Genomic DNA, 20,228 nt, shown 5'->3' on the forward strand with positions numbered 1-20,228 from the left:
GTGCTCAATAAAGAGGGTGTGTTTTCTTATGTTTGAGTGTTGGAAAATTGTGTGCCTAGCATGTGCAACTGAAAATTCTGTTAGGCTTAAATACATGTATTTCAAGAAAGACACGCTGAACCAAATTCTTCACTCAGTGAAGGCCAAATCATTGCCACTATAGATAGCATAGATGCATCATGGGGACAGTGTGTGCAAGAAGTCCTTTGTCACCCCAGAACAGCCATGCAGGGGCTCTGGAGAGTAAGAGGGCAGAACTAGAAGGTTCAGAAGAGGTATGTCTGGGCAGGTTTCACTGGAGGAGTGAACAGGTATAACAGCAGACATTTGTTATCACATTCCATAACACCTTTGCACTATGGTGACCACATTTAAGACATAATACTTCTAAGCCACTTTGCCAGTTTGCCTTCTCCTTCCCAACACAGCTCAGGTTCATAAGAGTTATAACTGAGCTTTAAAGTTTCATCAGCACATAAAGAATGCGCAAAGATCCCAAAGAGGTTTAAAAAGTACTCTCCATACATGAAATTTAACCACTTCTGGGGTGTAGGATGGCAGCTAGTGACTAATAGATTGCACAACAGTGAGTTGAAGGGGAAATTTCATCCATCTCTACTGTCAACTACAAAAACAAAACAAAGCAAAAAATCTCACACTCGGGGCTGAAACATTATAGAAGTCCTAGTCTCCCAGGTGTGCTCAGTTGAGAAGTTGATAATTCTAGTATAAGAATTTCATCTCCTTCTCTTTTGAGAGAGAGTGTGTGAGCGCGTGTGCACAGTTATCTAGATAGAGGTTTCTGTAAGTAGAATCCTGCAAACCCTTACACACAGAAGTAGCAAGCAGGATCCTTCAGGTCATTGGGGCTACTCATGGGTAAAGTTACCCATTCCTGTTTTAGTGCTGTGTTCTGCATTGCTACATTTGTACATTATTCTTGCTTTAGGCCAGTGTTTAGGCTAGCAACACTGCCAGTCCCACTCCTTGAAAAAATCAGCCTCCCTCACTTCAAAATCATGGTTAATAACATAGTAAAAACAACCTGACTGGTTAATAACTAAGACTGGTTAATAATTAAATCACACAGTGTTTTAATATCATGTGCTGCAAAGAGCCACGGGAGACACATTAAAGAGCCCCTTGTGGTTCCCAAGCCTTAGTCTGAGTATCACTGATCTAAGATAAGTGAAATGCAAAAAGGAACAAAAGACATGAATAGTGGAGAGGAAATGTCTTTCCTTTTAAAAAATGTAAAATCCACTGTTGTAAAGTGCTTTGAGATCCAGGGATGCAAAGTGGGGGAGGGATAGCTCAGTGGTTTGAGCACTGGCCTGCTAAACCCAGGGTTGTGAGCTCAATCCTTGAGGGGGCCATTTAGGGATCTGGGGCAAAAATTGGGAATTCGTCCTGCTTTGAGCAAGGGGTTGGACTAGATGACCTCCTGAGGTCCCTTCCAACTCTGATAGTCTATGAAGGTGCTATGTATGACTGGAACCCACTGCCTAAGAGAGAGTTCAAGGGGTCAAATTCTCCTCCCATTTATGCTAACATCAGTGGAGTTGCCTCACTGCCACAGAGAAGAATTTGGGCTTAGTATACTTTACTCAAAGGTTTTACAGCTACAAGCCAGGACCTGGGTGCATTGGCAGCAAGCTTACACAGCACACACACACACCCCTACACCTGTCTGGCTCTAGCATGAGTTATTGGACTGTCATTTTCACCTTCACCAAAAATCACAAAAAAATTGCTGAGAAAGAGAGAATGTCTTTTGCATTCCAACAGTAAGCACATAATACCCTAAGCAGTAGTCTGCAATTTTAAGATGATCTGTATTGATGAGTCATCATAGTTTGGGGCCACTTATTGGATCAAATCCTTAGGTGGTGTAAAGCTGTATAAATCCATCGAGGTCAATGGAATTATGCTGATTTACATGAACTGTGGATCTGGCCCATTAGTTATTATTTGTAGTTTATTGATAGGATAGCCCCAGGCTCCAGCCTCTGGGAGGAATTCGGTCTACTATGTTTCAGATATTAAATAAATGTGATTTTTCTATCATGTACTCCTGTAGCCTATTTTTGTCGCTATCCCTACTATTGCAGGACAAGATGTACCCTGCGGCTAGGAAGGAAGAGTGAGACCTTCCTGCTCCTCCAAGACTGCCATTAATACGGTTTCATAAATCGTCTAGTTCACGTAACTCATTCAGGGCTTAATCCAAAGCCCAGTGAAGTCAATGGAAAGATTCCCACTGACTTTGACAGGCTTTGGATCAAGCCCCTGGGGCCTTATCCTACCATCAATCCATGCACTGAACTCCCGTGAACCTTTAGGGGCAGGATACAGCCTCCATTCTGCTTCACAAAGCATTGCTGGATACAGAGATATAGCACATCACATCTACCACATGCATGGGATCTGCTTCTCTGTGGCCCTGTACCTGTGCAGTCATTTACACAAGGGCAAGGTGGTTGTAAAATGCCACCAGATCACAATGATAGAGTGTAAAGTGAATGTAAAATACTAGCATTTGGATTTGGGAGTGATTGAAAAAAAGATCTACGAAAGATTCTGGGCATTGGATGGAGAGATTTTATCACCAACAAAGAGATCCAAGAAGTCACCAACCAGCAGCTCCTCTCCACCAGAATCAGACAGAAGTGCTGGACATATCTGGAACATGTACTCTGGATGCCAACACATGGACTCCCACTTGAAGCTGTCAAGTGGAAACCAACTGGGATGGGGAAACGAGGGTGCCCAAGAGAAACCTTAAGAAGAACCCATAGCAGAGAAGGCAGAACAGTCGATCTCAGCACCATCATGCAGATGGAAGCAGCAGTTAATGACAGAAAAGGATGGAAGAGATCAGTTTCCGTCCTGTGTGCCAACACTGGCATGAGAAGGCTGTATCAATTCAGCATTTTATACCCCCTTCCCCCTCCCTTTGCACACAAGGTGCAGGCCAATGGAGAATCAGGCTGCTGCCCTTTAAAAGGGAAGGCAGGTTTCCTAGGGTCAACTCTGAGTATGTGTATCCCAAATGTCAGAGCTAGATGCTGTAACTGAGCCAGTCACAAATTTTTTTTAAGCACATTTCTAAGAAACCGTAGGCCTAGTGTCTGCCCCTACTACTGGACCGGCTCTAGTTGGGGTTGAAATCAGATGTGAGGTTCTCACTGGAGCCAGTTTGCCAACACAGACCAAGATAGCTCAAAGTGATAGAAGGCTGGGGTACACCGTATGCTGCTGGCCACACCTTAGAAATGGAGCTGTGTGAACCCCCTAACTAGCTCATGCTGCATATCACAATAGACACATTAAAGGTCAGGAGCATTGGACCTGTTGTGCCTTAGCAGACATGGTAAGCAGGCCATGCCCTAGCCCTTGCACTCTCTTGAGCACCAGGACCATGCTGAGGGAAAGAAGCTCCCCATGTCTCCTTCATCCCAAAAAAGCAGCTGGGGCAGGATTTGCCCCATGAAAAGTGCTTCAAACTAAATTAGAGAGTCAGGCTGCAAACACACAGACAACCTGCCACCTCCACACTGTTTTACGGACAACAAAAGAGGCACTGAAATGGGTTGATTCACAAGCTCTGTGATGGGCTATGGATACTTTCACCTCCAGGTCACTTGTTTGAAGCAAGCAGGCTTGGGTATTGTCTGAATGTCATCACAGCCCTTTGGTGGCCTGTATGAAACATGGTGGTCTCAGTCCGATTCACAGTGTCCATGTGGATAGCTGTCCGTATCACAATGAATCTGCTTATAATTAGGCTCAGTTAACAAACATGCCCATTACATAAGCCAAATATTCATAGGAACTGCTAGACTAGTGATGCATCTGTTCCTGCATCCTGTCTGGGACAGACGTCAGTACCAGATGTTTCAGAGGAAGGCATAGGCGCAGGAACTAGGTGTGTGCGCGGTGCTGCAGCACCCCTAGCCCTTATCTGGGGCTCCACTCCTGGTCCCGCATGCGGGATCCCGGCTGCTGGCCCCGCGCCCAGGGCTCCACTCCTTGCCCCCCCCCAAGCTTTGGGTCACAGCTGCCAGCCCCCCATGCCCAGGAACCTGGCTGCCAGCCCTGCACCTGCCCCCAGTTGTGGCCCCAGTAGGGTTGCCAACTTTCCGACTGCAGAAAACTGAACACCCTTGCCCCGCCCCTTCCCCAAGGCCCCACCCCCATTCACTCCATCTCCCCTCCCTCTGTTACTCACTCTCCCCCACCCTCGCACACTTTCACTGGATTGGGGCAGAGGGTTGGGATGGGGAAAGGGGTGAGGACTCCAGCTGGGGCTGTGGGCTCTGGGGTGGGGCTGGAGATGAGGGGTTTAGGGTGCAGGAGGGGGCTCCAAGCTGGGAGGTAGAGTCGAGGGGTTCGGAGTATGGGGGGGACTCTGGGCTGGGGCGGGGGGTTGGGGTGTAGGAGGGAGTGAGGAGTAGGGGCTCTGGGCAGGATTGACCTCAGGTGGCTCCATGAAAGCGGTGACATGCCTCTGCAGCCCCTACGTGCAGGGACGGGCAGGGTTCTCTGCACACTGCCCCTATCTGCAGGCACCACCCCTGCAGCTCCCATTGGCTGTGGTTCCTGGTCAATCGGAGCTGCGGGGCTGGGGCAGCGTGTGGAGACCCATGGCTGCCCCTGCACTTAGGGGCTGCAGAGACATGCTGGCTGCTTCTGGGGAGCCATGCAGAGCCAGGGCAGGCAGAGAGCCTGCCTTAGCCCTGCTGCACTGCTCACCGGACTTTTAACAGCCTGGTCAGTGATCCTGACCAGAGCTCCCAGGGTTTCTTTTCGACTGGGCATTCCTGTCGAAAACCGGATGCCTGGAAACCCTAGGCCCCAGCCTTGACCTCCTTACCCCGTCCATGTCTCCTGCTCCTGAGCCGCGGCCCCACTCCCGGCCCCAGCTCTTGGAGGGCAGGGGGGCACGGATAGGGGTAAAGGAGGGATGAGGTAAAAAGTTTGGGGACCACTGCGTTACAGTTTGGTTAGCTGGCTTTCAGCACCCCCACTATAAAAGTGTTCCAACGCCACTGGCGGAAGGTGCAAGAAACCTTGTAGGAGGCAGGTGTGTATTAACCTGCCTATTCAATGGGCATTACATGGCACACCCTAGAGCAGTGCTTTTCAACCAGGGGTATGTGTACACCTGGGGGTCCACAGAGATCTACCAGGGGGTACATCAACTCATCTACATATTTGTCTAGTTTTACAACAGGCTGCATAAAAATCAGGAGCAAAGTCAATACCAAATAAAATTTCATACAGACAATGACTCTGTTATACTGCTCTATATATTATACACTGAAATGTAAGTACTATATTTATATTCCAACTGATTTATAATTATATGGTAAAAATGAGAAAGTAAGCAATTTTTCAGTAACAGTGTGCTGTGACACTTGTGTTTTATGTCTGATTTTGTAAGCAAGTAGTTTTTAAGTGAGGTGTCACGTGGGGGTACACAAGTCAGATCATACTCCTGAAAGGGATACAATAGTCTGGAAAGTTTGAGAGCCAGTGACCTAGAGATAGTTTCCTCAGCTTACATCTAAATCACAATGACAGGCCAGTGTGGGGAAATGTGAAGGCACGGCTCATCAGGTGCCAGTTCTCAGAATAAACAGAACATTTTAGTTTCATCAGTTTGGCACTTTTCATGAGTACTAAATTCATGTCATGGAAAAAAATCTCTTTTAAAATAAGGGAATAACACAGAAATATTTCCGTGTCTGAATGTTTACGTGGGCCTTTGAGGTCTAATTTTTTCCTGACATAGAGGAGAGAGAAACAGATAGAGATGTTACAGGAATGCTTTAAAAATAAAACAAAAATTAAAATTTTTAATAAATAAAATAAAATCACAAAAATTAAAACATAATTCATGGAAAGGTTTAATATGAAATGTGACTAGTTGCTGATAATTGCCCTCGTCCTGCAGTCCTTAAGTCATGATTTCAATGGGGCTGAGTAACAGTGTTGCCAACTCTCCAGCTCCTGGAGTCAGGTAATGACTTGAGAATCTCAGCTTTCATTTTCAAAAAGTATGTTTCTAGCCCTTGTGGTTGCAGAGAAAATATCTGAAGTTGTGAGCCCTAAAGTCTCCAAAAATAGAAAGTGAATCATAGATCTCATGATTTGTAAAGCTGTCTTGGGATTTTTAAGGGTATTCCCTTCATTCCTCTGAACTCCTGATTGCCCAAGACGACATATATTCACTCTGGGTGGCCGAACTACCATCCAGTGAGGCTGGGGTTTAGAGAGCTTTGAAGCATATTGGTAGGTCATTGCACAGACCTGTCTTTGTCTCCATGGAGTTCATGAGTCTCTGCACATGATCAGGAGCTCCCTGGTCTTATCTGCAAAGGCCCACACTCTGCAGTGACACACACCCTCCCCCCACCTGCTGCCAATGTTTTTAAAGGATTGACTGTGAGGGTTCCAGACAGTGGCTACCAGGCAGCCTCTGATGAAGGAAGCCCCCAGCAGGATTCCAACTGCACTCTGCATCCACAAAGTCAAGCTGGGTTATTGTGGTCCAGTCAGCTCCACTGGGGAACTCAGTAGGGATGTGATTTGTCCCACAGTGTTTTGAATGCCCTCCAGGGGAAATTCAAAACACAGATCTCCATCAGACAGGATATGCCTCCTTGCCTACACTATCCAAAATTCTTCAAGGAAGTTGGGGTTATGGGTGGGGAGAGTAGATTGCTAACAGTCACCCTCTAGAGTCTCTCTCTTTCCTTTCAAACAAGAACAACAACAGCAAAAACCAAGCTGTTATAAACTGATAAACTGGATCTACATGAAATAAATGTACATTCATTGCAAATGATCATTGGGTCAAACCTCCGGCATGGGATAAATCTGAACATTACTGTGTCCTCACATAAACACCAGGCCTCTGCCAATCAGTGAATGTGACTGGCACCTATATCCCTGTCAGCAACTACGACAAGCATTTTATTCAATTCGTGTATTTCTTTGCAAATTTACTTTGTGGTGAGAGCCCAACAGCTCTGGAGACAGAAGACCCTGTTTACCAAGAGGAATGGTCCAGCACTGGAACTGGCCATGCAAGTTTCTCTCAAACTGTCCAACCAAATGCATCAACACAGACCTGGAGGGAACACTAGAAGGTAGCTCATTCTCCATGACCCATTCAGTTTACAGCCTCTTTGTTAAGCTTGCTAACCAACTTGACAATTGTGATGGTGGCTTTTGAAATGTGGAAGCTACCATCTCATTTCACATCGGCCACCATGCTTTCATTGGCTTTATTTATCTGCAATTGACTTTCCTGTTTCCCAAAGCCAAAGAATCAGTTTTCCACCCTGATCTGAACCATTACATACACAGTTCTATAGGATAGTGCTTTGCTTCTAAAACAAATATCAATTAAAAGGCACCTATGTCCATCCATGTGATGTCCTTTCCGCAATGTATTTGAAAAGTCCTGCCTGAATGGGCAAGACCATATTAAAAATGTTCAAGGCAGATATAAAAAAATATGTATTTTATATTATACCCCCTGGACTTTTTTTTATGTTTCCATATAAAACTGCTTAGTAAAAAGAAATAAATATACCTCTGCAGTGTTTGAAACTCAAATACTGCAGCATTGTGCTAGTACATGAGAACCTGGACATGAAAAAGACTAGAAACAAAAGTGAAACTGACTATACTGTTTTCAGTATCCAGATGAGAGAGAAAGAAAGAGAAATGGGTAAATTATATGTTTTGAAATAATGTAATCATTGTAACATAAAGAAGGAAATTTGTTTTTGTTTTGTTTTTTTTAATATAAGGGGCCTGATTCCTTCCCCTCTTATGCTGGTGTAAAACAGGAGTAACTCCACTAACATCAATGGAGTTGCACTGGTATAAAATGGGTGTGAATTAGAGGAGAATTAGTCCCAATATTTTCAAGCTGTTCATTTAATAAAGTCTTGTCACTGCATTTTAGCTAACAACATTCACATTTAGGGTCACATTCTACTCTTATTTATACCAATGTCAATCTGGAGTAACTAGGAGCAGAATTTTGCCTCTATAATCTATATCAAACAGTTGCAAACAAATCATAAATTTAATGTACTAGTAGTGTAGATATTTTAGCATACAGTTCACATATGGAGTAGTAAATAGTCTAAGGGTAAGTATTCCCATATTAAGTACTCAAAGGGTTTTATTTCCACTCTGCTTTCCTTCAACACGCTATAATTTGAGCTCTATCTCTGTAACCACCACCTCAATCTGATTTCTATGACTAGCAAGCAGTCAGACGCATGACATCTGACCATTGTCAACTTGACAGGTTCCTTTCTATTGTACCTGTAAATGATTTCACATTGCCCTACTCCACCTTCAGTACTTACATTCTTCCTCAACACACAAGGCTGGGATTTTCAAAAAAGCCTAAGAAAGTTAGGCACCCAACTCCCACTGACTTTTGGCGTCTCCCCAGAAACATTACCCATTGCCATTTTTTTAAAACATATTGATAGCAAAGTTGTTCAGTAAAACTGCACCACACTTTGGATATTTAGATACAGAAAGCCTCAAAGCCACTACTAACACAAATCAAACCACTGGCTCTGTTTTCCAATGTAACACCTCACCTCTCCGCTTCAAGGCGCATTTCCTCACGCTTTTGCCTCCTGAGTTCTCTGCGGCGTTCAAAGTCATCCATGGTGCGTGTTCAAGCTTTCGAAACTCCAAACAGATCAGAATCTAAACTGAGAAAGGTCAATGAGTTAGAAGGGACATGGAATACGATTGGATGCATTTAATCAACTGAGATAATTCAGGGGTGTTTTTTTTTTGCTTTTTAAACTCCACTGATACTATTTTCTTTTTCTAGCAATAAAATTCCTCAGTATTGTGGAGATAAACAGGCTTAATGCAATGCCTAGTAGGATAAACACAGCCCATTCCTGAGTTTATTTTCCAAGTTAAAATTAAATCAACATGCATTAACCTAAATACTGTATATATCTGCTAGCCACAGACTAGCTATTTGTAATGCCACAGGTCCTCTTCTAGAAACAATAGCAAGAATTCAGCAGGACTGTAATTGTCAACTTCAAATTTTATTGGAAGCAATAAACTGCTACACAACAGATTTCTCATTTTCTTCTAGCTGCACAGATAACGAGATGTTCTGGAAAGGCTGACAGTCCCCCTCCTTTCCCCCTCAAAAAAGGGAGAGAGAGAAAAAGAATAGAAGCCAGAGCTTTTAAATACCACCCAGAAGGAGACGAGTTGTGTATAAATCCTTCTTAAAGAACCAAAAGCAACTTTTTTGTAGTTTAATCCATGCATTTTAACAATGCCCTACCTTCTTCTTGATAATTTAGTCCATGAAATATTTCCCCTGTATAATTCTTCATATACAAAGCCTTTTCAGCCTTCGTTTATATCCCATCAAGCCGAGTATTACAGAATTCCCCTGCAGCCCCCAAACCAAAAAATGACTACCAGAAAAGGGAAAGCTGTTCTCTTTTTGTCCCTGCTTTGTTTACAGAGCTGTCAGTGGTTAGTTAAACTCTGCCTGGAATCTGGCATTTAAGGCCTGCTCTAAGATTGCTTCCTGTGTAGAGCTGGAGGCCTCAACTTCCTCTGGAATCCTAGCCTAGACTCTGCACTCAGAGGGGTTTTTTTTTTCCCTCCCTTAAAAACATTTTCCAGCTCTTTAGTACAAGAACAGCCACTTACACTGCGAAAAGAAAGAGTTCAGATAATAGCTGCCTTTCAACTGAGACTAACTGCTTACAATTTAAAAAAGAGACAAAGAAGCTGCATTCATTAATTATTTGAAGGGGGGTTTTTTAAAAAAAATCTGTTTATCTGCCTTAAAGCTTTACCTCTGCAGTATCTGAGCATCTTCCGTATCAAATCAACAACAATAGTGAAGTCTTTAGTGGACCTCAGGGAATCTCTAGCACATCTCCATTTTGGGGGTAAAAACTCAGCTTGGGTAGGAGTGGGATTTTTTTGGGGGGGGGGTGTCTGTTTTTTGAAAGGGCGCTCACCACAGAACAAGATTATTGGCACAGTTTTGACCTTTACAATAGAAATATAGCTTTTCTGAATGCGTTTTTAGCAAGTTCTGATTAGACTTCCAGCAGAGAATCCCAAAAGAGGACTGGATCCAGTGAAGATACTTGACCAGACGCTTTTGAAGATCATATACTTTATGTGAAACTACCCATTTCTTGCAAATTTCATGAAAAAAGAAAATTTCTTTCTGGCAAATGCCTGGGGACAATATGAAAAAAATATTTCTTACTTTCTCTCATCTCTACCATAGCCCCAATTCAGCAAAACACTTAAGTACATGCTTGGCTTTAAGCACGTGCTTCAGCATTGACTTCACTGCGACTACTCATGTGCTTTAAGTTAAGCACATACTAAGTACTTTGCTGGATCAGGGCCTTAATATCTGGGCAGTGAGGAGGTGGAAACTTGCATTGCTGTGAATGAATAAACTCCTTAAGTCTCTATGGCTGTCAATCACCTTTCCATTGTACTGAATTAGCTCTTAGAAAGCAAAAGTGATGCTGTTCTTATGCATCATTTTCAACCTATTGGAGCCATGAAACAGAGCCAGAGCATGTTCCCTAATATAGAATTACTACTTATTGCAAAGGTTTCAGAGTAGCAGCCGTGTTAGTCTGTATTTGCAAAAAGAAAAAGGAGGACTTGTGGCACCTCAGAGACTAAGGAAAATACTGTTTCCACTGAATGCATCCGATGAAGTGAGCTGTAGCTCAGGAAAGCTTATGCTCAAATAAATCTGTTAGTCTGAGGTGCCACAAGTCCTCCTTTTTCTTTTTACTTATTGCAAAGTACTCTCAGGCTGCCACCGCTGGTGACGGCACAATGCCAAGGCATGCTGTTCCGCTTTCTCTCGGTACAATGAAACAATTGCAAATTTCCTTTCAGTGATCTTCAAGGCAGACAGCCTGAAAGCTTGCACCCACTGGTGAATTGTCAGCAACTTACTTAGTGCTAGATCACTCGCTCTTGTGTACTAGATGATCTGGTGATCCTTTGTCCTTAGACTCTGTAATGCATACAGAAACCTTCAGTCTGATAATGTCTGGGCAGATGGCAAGGTGTGATTACCACTGGTGCAAATGACCACAAATCCACTGAAGCCAAAGCTCTTTTGCTGGTTTACTCCTAGCAGTGAATCTGGCCCATTGTCTGTAAGAAGGTCAATGTAGGAGGCTTCCTGGATTTGAAAGACAGGAAGGGTGTCCAGCTCCAAGGTATTGCTACGCCACTGTGGTTTTTAAGCCAAGTTTACCCACTTGCTCAGCTAGCCTAGAGAGTCAGAATGCAGTACACTCCAGCCATGTGCCCTTCCTTCTTCCACCTGACATTCCTCCAATGACAGGGGCAGCAATGGGGATGCAGCATAGTGTCATTCTCCTTATTCTACACTGCCGGGGGACCCCATTTATGCAGGGTTATTTCCTAGGGTCCACTTTTATGGACCCTTTATACTGATAGAACAGCATAAAGGGACTAGAGCAGAAAGGAGATTATAAAAGAAATGAGAAACCCAATTTCCGGCCTCAATCTCCTGCACCCTGATTACTGAGGGGCAAGAATGCTGTAAAGAGCGAGTTCTCACTGTTGGGGCTGATGTTTCCAGGAGAACTGAAATAACATAACATAAATAAAAGAAGTGTCCCTAGCCTCTGCTTGCCAGAAGCTGGGACTGGGCAGCAGGGATGGATCACTTGATGATTACCTGTTCTGTTCATTTCCTCTGGAGCACCTGGCACTGGCCGCTGTCAGAAGACAGGATACTGAGCTAGATGGACCATTGTTCTGACCCAGTATTGCCGTTCTGTTCTTAAGGACACTGATTTGAGTGTTAGTATGGTCCAGTGAACTTGAACAGAGGAAATCTGAGTCCTATTCCTGGCTCTGATACAGATACTGTGGGACGCTGGACAAGTCCCTTTCACTCTTCTTGCCTGTTTCCCTTCACACCTCTTGTCTGTTTAGATTGAAACCCTTCAGAGCAGGGACTGTCTTTCACTATATGTTTGTACAGGGCCTAGAACAATGGGACCTTGATCTCAGTTGTGGCCTCTAGGTGTTACTGTCATATAAACAATAAAAAGGAAGAAATTCTGGCACTGGAGATTTATGGATCAGAGCTCAAATGGCTGAGCAAACATGGCCCGAGCCATTCTGTCTGTCCTATCCTGGAGGTCTGCCAGGGGAAGTGTGCCCTTCACCAGCATGATAAGAACCTGAGCCCACAGAGCATCACGAGTGCACTAGCTGGTACGCTGACTTTCCACTCATACTGAGGTGGTAACACCATACCCATGCTGACATCCTGTGAGAATGCACAAGGCTCCCCTGTGCCTCTGGGTCCATGGCAGAGGCTACCAGAATTTATCACATTCATCAAAATTATTAGCAGTTTTGTAGATTCCATCCTACCAGGCCAAATGTCTACACAGAACTAAATAAAACATCATGGCTCATCTGCCTCTCCTTCAGTTTTCCATAGCCCTGACCTAGAATGCATAGGCTTGCCAACCCTCCAGGATTGCCTGAAGTCTCCCAGAATCAGCATTGATTTCCCGGTGACTATTGAAAGCAATCCAGATTTTAATAGGATTTTTTAAGAAAATGACATTATGTCATGTTGGGGGGGAAAAAAAAACTCCCAGAATAGCTTCAGAGTTGACAACCCTAAGAATGCAGGGGGTTCTTTCCAGTACAGTACCTTACAGTACATCCTGCCCTATGTAAGTATAGAGTGCCTTGCTTTACTTGTGCACGTGATCTGGCATCTATGGGACCACAAGTACCACCCAGGGTAGGAAAGCAGAGCCCTTTCAAGTCTCCTTCTGCAGCTGAAAAGTGGAAGAATGAGCAAGTCTCTTTATTCAACTACATCTTGTTTAAACTGGCACCCATGAAATGCAGCTATAACAAGTATTCTAGAGTAATATCTGGGCGAATTAGAGTTCCTTAGTCTATCTTCAACAAATAAAATCTGTTTTCTATGAAAATCTGTCAGAAAATGTTTGGAAATACTGGGGTTTTTTTTCTTTTAAACTATATGTCATTGGACCCAATTCAGATCTGTTATAAGTGGGCACAACTCCCATTGAAGTCAAAAGGTGTTACTCCAGAGCTGAATTTGTCCAAATGTCACATCCCATTTAAGCATCTACTGTACTTTGAGACACTAGGAGCAGCTAGCAATATTACATTACCAAGACTAAAACTGACATTTAAACAGGGTCTAAGAATTCATCTCCAAAGTTACTTTCATGTGACCACATCTGCAGGCCTTACTGTAAAACTTGGCCAACTGTTCGTGTTGACTGAAGATACTGAACTTTTGTACCTTTTAAAAAAAACAAAACAAAACCAAGCAGCTTTGCTCCTTCCCAAACAGAATAGCTCATTTGGGACTCAAGGCAAAACCAACACATTAGGTCATGTGAACATACAGTTTTGTTTTAATTTAGCCCATCCCTTGTTTCATCTGACTGTGTTTCTTAAAACACATTCATCAGAAGCAAACTACCTAAACAACAACAGTCAATATTTAGCTTCATAAAATCAAATTAAGGAGATTGCCTTCTGCTCTCCATTGGTTTTACTTCCATCTGCACTCTGTGGTTACATCTACACTGTGAACAATGGGTGTGATTCCCCTGCTTGTGTACACATCCTTGCACTTGCTCTCACCGAGTTACCATGAGCATAAACCGCATATAGTGTAGCCGTGGTTGAATGGGTAGCGGCAACGGAGTCACAACTTAACAGTGCTGAGTACAAACCCACCTGAAATCACTGATCCACACACTCTCCATCCCTCTCCATTCTCTAGGGATTCTCTGTGCACAGAAATGACAATTTTGCCTTGCTCTTTAGTGATCCATGCAAGGAGAGGGAGGTTCCTTACTTCCTCCCTTCTTCACTGCACACCCACATTAGGGCCTGGCAGACTCTGCCTATTAGATAAATATTTATCTATCTGTCCAAGGCAGACAAAGGTGCATGACTAGGTGTTAACATTGTGGTAGCTGAGTGGGTAAAGCACTCAACTACAGTTCCGAAAGTCATGAGGTCGCGTCTCGATCAATCTCATGCTGAAAGGCCGCCGCCCTCCCGTTCACTCAGCTGTAAAATAGCTACCTGCTCCCTCGGGTTAGGACAGTCAAAGGTAGTCAGACGTGATGCTGGCCACATCACCCCTTGTGTACCCTTGGCTCTGAAACTGACATGGCTTAATGGTGTCAGCCTGGTGAACCATTGTCTTGGGGGGGAACTCCCTCCAAGGAAAACCAGAATTTTCTTTTAACGTTTGGATTTGCATGTACCGGACCCAAATGTGCTTGTGGTGACATTTAATGATAGTTTCCCATTAGCAGACAGACGAAGCAGCATAGCTGGAGGCTGCTGGCAGAGACACCAGTTCTCATGTCAGAAGGAGTGACCTATGACCCTCTCCTTTGAGCGTCCTCAGAAATATTCCAAATTTGTTGTCCCCAAAGATCAGACAAAACTGAAACAGTTCCTAACATAAAGACCAGGGATGAAATCCTGGTCCCATTGAAGTCTCTGGCAAACCTCCCACGTACTTCAACAGTGTCTGGATTTCACCCAAAAGGCCAAATTCTGCAGTAGCATCTACCACAAGATGTCACTGCACTTGCACAGGGTTTAAGAAGCTGGTCTTGCTACACGCTATTTTACCTCAGATACACACCTGCAAAGCCACTGAGAGTTGTACATACACTTCTAAAGGCAGAATTTCTCCCATTCTTTCAATACACTTTGTTGGAACCAGAAATGCCATGTCAGTTAAGTTTCCTCCCATTGTCAGTATTGTTTTTGAAGGAATATTTGGCATTCAGTGCTGAAAGAAGAAAGCACTGGAAATTGGAATCCCCTTAGTTCCCATTTAATCATAAGTAAAGGCTATTTCAGCTGTTGAATATATGACTGAGCCTGCTAGCTGCAGAGTGCCCTGAAATCAAAGGGATTTAAAGATACACAGCAGTTTATAGGAAGTGCTCAGCACTGTGCACACTCAGCCCCAAATGAGCGCCTCTTTATATTTATTGTCTCCAAGCTTTCAAGGGATGGGAAGGGAATCCTGTCTGTCAACAAATTAGCTTCATTGCTCCCCTTTCGCTAGTAATTTTTGGCTTAATGTAAAACAGAAAAATTGCCTGTATTTTCCCCACAAAGCCATCCATCTATATTATGTTAGACCAATTACTGGAATACCTGTACCATGCACTGAACTAAAGAATGCCAACACTAACTCTACCTTACTGGAGGCTTTGCTGCAAATTCACAGTCTGATCCCACAAGTCACTGGGGCTGCCTCTGGGAAAGTGTTGACCAGCTTCAACTCCCAAGGAAACCACAGAGCAGAAAACAATCAGCAGCTCACAGAATCAGGCCCTACATGGAGGATCGAGAAAGCATTTTCTCTAGGGTAAGGGCCAATCCTGCATCGCTGAAGTCGATGGCAGTTTTGCCATTGGTTTTAACTGGAGCAGAATCAAGGTGTAAAAGAGAGCACTAAAAGATGGATTTATAAACAAACAGTGTGGCTAGTTAAGCTTAGGAAAAGCTGCATGTATGCAGCACAATCTTACTATGCCATCCTCAAGAGTCTACCAAATTCTGACCACATTTACTCCTATTCAACTCCAAAGAAGGGTCTTTGAAGTCAATGGAGAGGGGGAAAACAAGCTAAGTTTACTTACAGCTTTAATGTCAAAGTATGAAATATTATGAAATAGTTGAAATGAAATAATGAAACTTTGACTTCACATCTTCTGGAGGCAGAGGCGCTGTCTTTTTAAGTTGTCAGGGGGTGCTCGACCCCCGCTTTGCCCCAGGTCCCACCCCACCTCTTTCCTCAAGCCCTCACCTCCTCCCGCCTCACCCCACCCCATTCTGCCCCCTTCCCTGAGCGCACTCCACTCTCGCTCCTCCTCCAACCCCCAACGCCACCTACACGCCGCTGAACAGCTGATCTGTGGCAGGCAAGAGGTGCTGGGCGGCAGGGGGAGGAGGGGATCAGCAGGGCTGCTGGCAGGTGGGAGGCGCTGGGAGGGAGAGGGAGGAGCTGATTGGTGGGGCCGCCGCGGGCGGAAGGTACTGGAGGGAAGGGAAAGGAGCTGATCGGTGGGACTGCCAGTGGGTGGGAGGTGCTGGGGGGTGGGGGGGAGGAACTGATCCCGGCACTGCCGGTGGGTGCTAAGCACCCACTATTTTTTTTCTGTGGGTGCTTCAGCCCTGGAGTACCCATGGAGTCAACGCCTATGTCTGGAGCCATAGGTTCAAACTCAGGGATGGTCTAGGTTTACTTGGAAATGAACCAGATAACCTCTCGAGGTCCCTTCCGGCATTACATTTCTATGATTTTACGACCAGCAGGAGGAACTGATGGACAGACGTGCATTAGCAGAGCTCATTGAGGGCCCAGAACTGCAGTTAGTAGTGAGTGCTGCAGCTCAGGATGGAAACATGCAGAGCAATTGATCACACAGAACCCAATTCATGGAAGTGTTGTTGGTCTTTCACTGACACACATGCTAAATTTGCTCGCCATGTTTTTACAATATATCTAAACTACTAAGTTATTTGTGAGTGAGTGGGTTTTATCCACATTTTTTCCCACTCAGTTCATGTTCCTTCTCTTCATCTCTCAAATCCTGCATTAATACAACATTAAGGTGACAGTTAAAACAACAAAAAGTCAGGAAATGCAAAAGGTGAAGTTCCAACAGCAACATTAACTCAGCCATAGTGCAAACGCTGCATGATTTCCGGAATCCATTTTACAGCACAAATCTATTAAGCTATATGTGTAACTGTAAAAAAAAAAAAAATAGAAAATAATACATAGGTCCTCTGCAGACAGCTTACTATGGCTTAATTTTTGCCTTTAAGCCTTTTTTTCCTGTTAAGATATACAACAACTGTAGAGCCCAATTCGCCATTATGTTGAATCCCCTAAACTCTATTGAGAATTGAGGGTTCTTACTACCTTGAATTTAACCCACAAAGATGAAATAATACATTTCCTTCAACATAAATTTTGTTAATTTCACCACCAGCTCTGCCCAAAGAGTTTTTAACCAATTTGAACCCCAAAAATTCAGCTGATAGAACTACCAATTGCTGATGGCTTGGCATACTGCACTTGTACATTCCTTGAACAAACCAGGGTGCATTTCAGCCAGCTGTACACTTAGCTAGATGAACACATGTGCAGTGTATATCACATAAAGTGTGCACCTGGAGCCAAATTAATCCACGATGGAACTTCATGGAAGTCTATGGAAGCCCACAAAGGATGGGTCTTCCCATGTAGACTTAATGGCATTTTCTACTGTGCATGCTCAGTTCACAATTTTCAAATGCTCCTAACTATAGTAAATTAAGCCCATTTTGTTCTTGCCAAGCAAAGATATTAGTCTCCAGGGAGTCTCCCATTCCTTTTTGATTTGCAGCTGGGTCCTGGAGGCCAATCACTCACTCAGAATATGGGGATATAATTAGGGAGGAAAGTAGAGTATATTGCAGGCACACGTGAACCTACCTTGAACTGTGGTAAGTGGATCTAAATTTTCAAACATGATTTTGGTGTGTCTATTTTCAGGTGCCCTACTTAAGATACCTTAAAGGCATCTGAATTTCAGCATGTGATGCCTACTCTCCCTATGAAAAATCAGGCCTCTTTCCCAGAAACCGAGGCACCCAAAATCATTAGTCACTTTTAATAATGTGTGTCATGATCTATGTATGTCCCAGTATGTCATGTGAAGGCAAGGAACGACAGCTTCTGCAGTGACAGAGTCACCAGAGAACCCAGGAGCGGTGAGGAAGCCTGTAAAGTAGGCTATGTTGATGGCAGAAAATAACAGCCCAGAAGTGCACTATACTTGTCATGTTATATAAAGCATGGCACACTGCTTGAAGAAGCAGGACAACAGTGTTTCCAAAACTCCTCAAGAGAGCTCCTGCAGAGACGCAATTAACCAAGCATGACAAGGATCTGACTGTACCTTTTCCCAAACAGGACGACACATGCACAGGCAAACACTTTGTGGCCATGGTTGGAACATTATAATTCAGTACATAGAACATGCCTGGCGTATTTTGTACAGCACTGCTCATTGCTTAAAGCAGCAGGGGGAGCAGCGTTCCCAAAACCCCTCACCAGAGTTCTGGCCAAGATTCAGTTAAACAACACAGGTGAGGCTCTGACCATCATCCTCTACACAGCTACTCACTAAGAGTGCACAGACATATGTAGTTACTTTGTGTGAATGTTACATGGGAAAATAAAATTTAAACTATGCATCAAGCCAATAAATCTTACAGCTGCTTAAGTTTTCTAGGAATTGTGTCTTGGACAAGGCCTGTGTGGTCCAGAAAGGAAAAGTTTAACATTTCCAAAACATGTCCATATCTTTCATTATCTGCTACCTTTCACTAAACTGTAATTCTCCCTGAGAGTCTTCAAGCACTTCTTCATGATTACAAGTGTTAGGTTTACCCAATTAAGAATAAGAAACAGAAGCATGTGACTTATGTGATCAATTGAGCAACACAGCTCAGATTCAGAATACCGAGTATTGACCACATGCAGCAAACTGTTTGCAATCAGTCTGTCGAGTTTATGTATACATGTGCCGAATACAAAGCAAATCTGAGGAAATTTCAATCTCTTTGCAGCCATGAATCAAAAAAAAGTTTAAATTTGTCAGGTACTTTATTTCTTGAAAATTAGTCACTCATCTTTCATTACAGCATATCTGTCAATCACTGCTGAATTCTGCCTTCAAATCTCATGCATTTTAGGGTACCCATGGTAAGGGTTGCATGTTGGAGTAGGAGTGAATGTGTGCTCTGGGGTCTTCTGACCCATGGGAACTCCAGAGCTCTCAAGATTTCAATAAGGCAGCTTGCCCAACAGAGTTAATAATGTCCAGTTTGAGAGATACTCCTTCAGCCGATATCCTTAAAATCCTATGACATGTTGGGGAGATGGTGTCGGCAGGTCACGGGAACAGAAGGATTGAATTGGGGAAAATCTGACTGGGAGAGGCTTGAGGAAGGAAGATGGGAAGTGGAGAAGGAAGGTGCAGGAGCAGAGAGGGGGGTCAGACCAGAACCTCAGATTCTGACATCTGTGAATACTGAGGTTGTTTGAAATCCAGACAGATCTGAATTTTGCAAATGGCATTTATCTTTATGATGGCCTATGACGGGGTGCCTGCCCCACACTGGGCTCTCAGGGGTTAATAGAGCCCTAGGGAGGCTTGCACAGGAGTCAGCCAATCACAGAAGGGCTTATAGGAGCAACCAACCAGGGCTGGGCAGGCCCATATAAGAAGAGCTGCAGCACGGAACAGCTTCAGTCACTCCCTGGACCTGGAGGAGGACTTACTGCCTTGCAAGCTGAAGGCAGCAAGCACCCTGGACAGAGCAGTGCTGTAGGCAGAGACCCGAGGAGCTAAAGGCAGCTCTTGGCAGGCTGCTGAGATCTGCAGGCTGAGGCAAGGGCAAAGAGGGTGCTGGGGCCGTAGGGAAGTGGACCAGGGAGATCTATGGAGGACTCAGAAGGGGTGACACAAGCAGCAGCCATCTATAGGGTCCCTGGGTTGGGATCTGGAGTAGTGGACGGGCCTGAGTTTCCCCCCCACACACTCCCCACTGAGGAAGTGGTTAGACTAAGGGACTGCAATGTTCCCCTGGAAGCGGGGAGTACAGAGCAGCACAGCCAGAGGCCTGTGTCACTGAAGAGGATGCTGTGGTCCTGGGAGTGATGTGTGTCCCAGAGCAGGAGTGACAGTGGTGAGGTGCCACCAGAAGAGGGCATACTGGCAAGAAGAACTAATTCCCATGCCAGCAGGAGGTACCAGAGTGGTGAGTTGCACCCCGTCATGTGGCCCAAAACTAAACCCCTGCATCCAAACACTCCTGAATTTTGGGGTGCTCAAAATCCAGACCCAATTTTTATGGCTCCATCCCCTTTTTAGTCAAAAGATTTGGATAAATTCAGTGAAGCATCCACATTTTCATGGGCTTAAATGAACCAAATCAAGCCTTCCAACCCTTTGAGGTTGGCTCTCAGCTATTAGTAAATGCTGACAGGTCAGATATTGTTAATTTAAATGATTCCATAA

The 20,228-nt window shown here is 44.3% G+C and overlaps 1 protein-coding gene across 12 annotated transcripts in view; it reads right to left on the reverse strand.

The window, feature by feature from the left end:
- The window catches only part of CALD1 (caldesmon 1), a 236,554-nt gene that overhangs the window by 106,198 nt on the left and 110,128 nt on the right, over positions 1-20,228 (reverse strand). For 9 of the 12 annotated variants that reach the window (XR_012155774.1, XM_073319384.1, XM_073319326.1 and 6 more), the window contains one exon: positions 8,640-8,756. Coding sequence is in view for 11 of the 12 variants with exons in the window: in XM_073319384.1 (XP_073175485.1) it covers positions 8,640-8,710 (71 nt within the window). In the remaining variant the exon portion in view is untranslated. Of the gene's footprint in view, positions 1-8,639; positions 8,757-9,358; positions 9,523-20,228 lie in introns of those variants that run through there. The other 3 variants (XM_073319366.1, XM_073319356.1, XM_073319335.1) reach the window with 3 other exon arrangements.

Source organism: Lepidochelys kempii, chromosome 1, assembly GCF_965140265.1.
Source record: "Lepidochelys kempii isolate rLepKem1 chromosome 1, rLepKem1.hap2, whole genome shotgun sequence".
Lineage (NCBI taxonomy): Eukaryota > Metazoa > Chordata > Testudines > Cheloniidae > Lepidochelys > Lepidochelys kempii.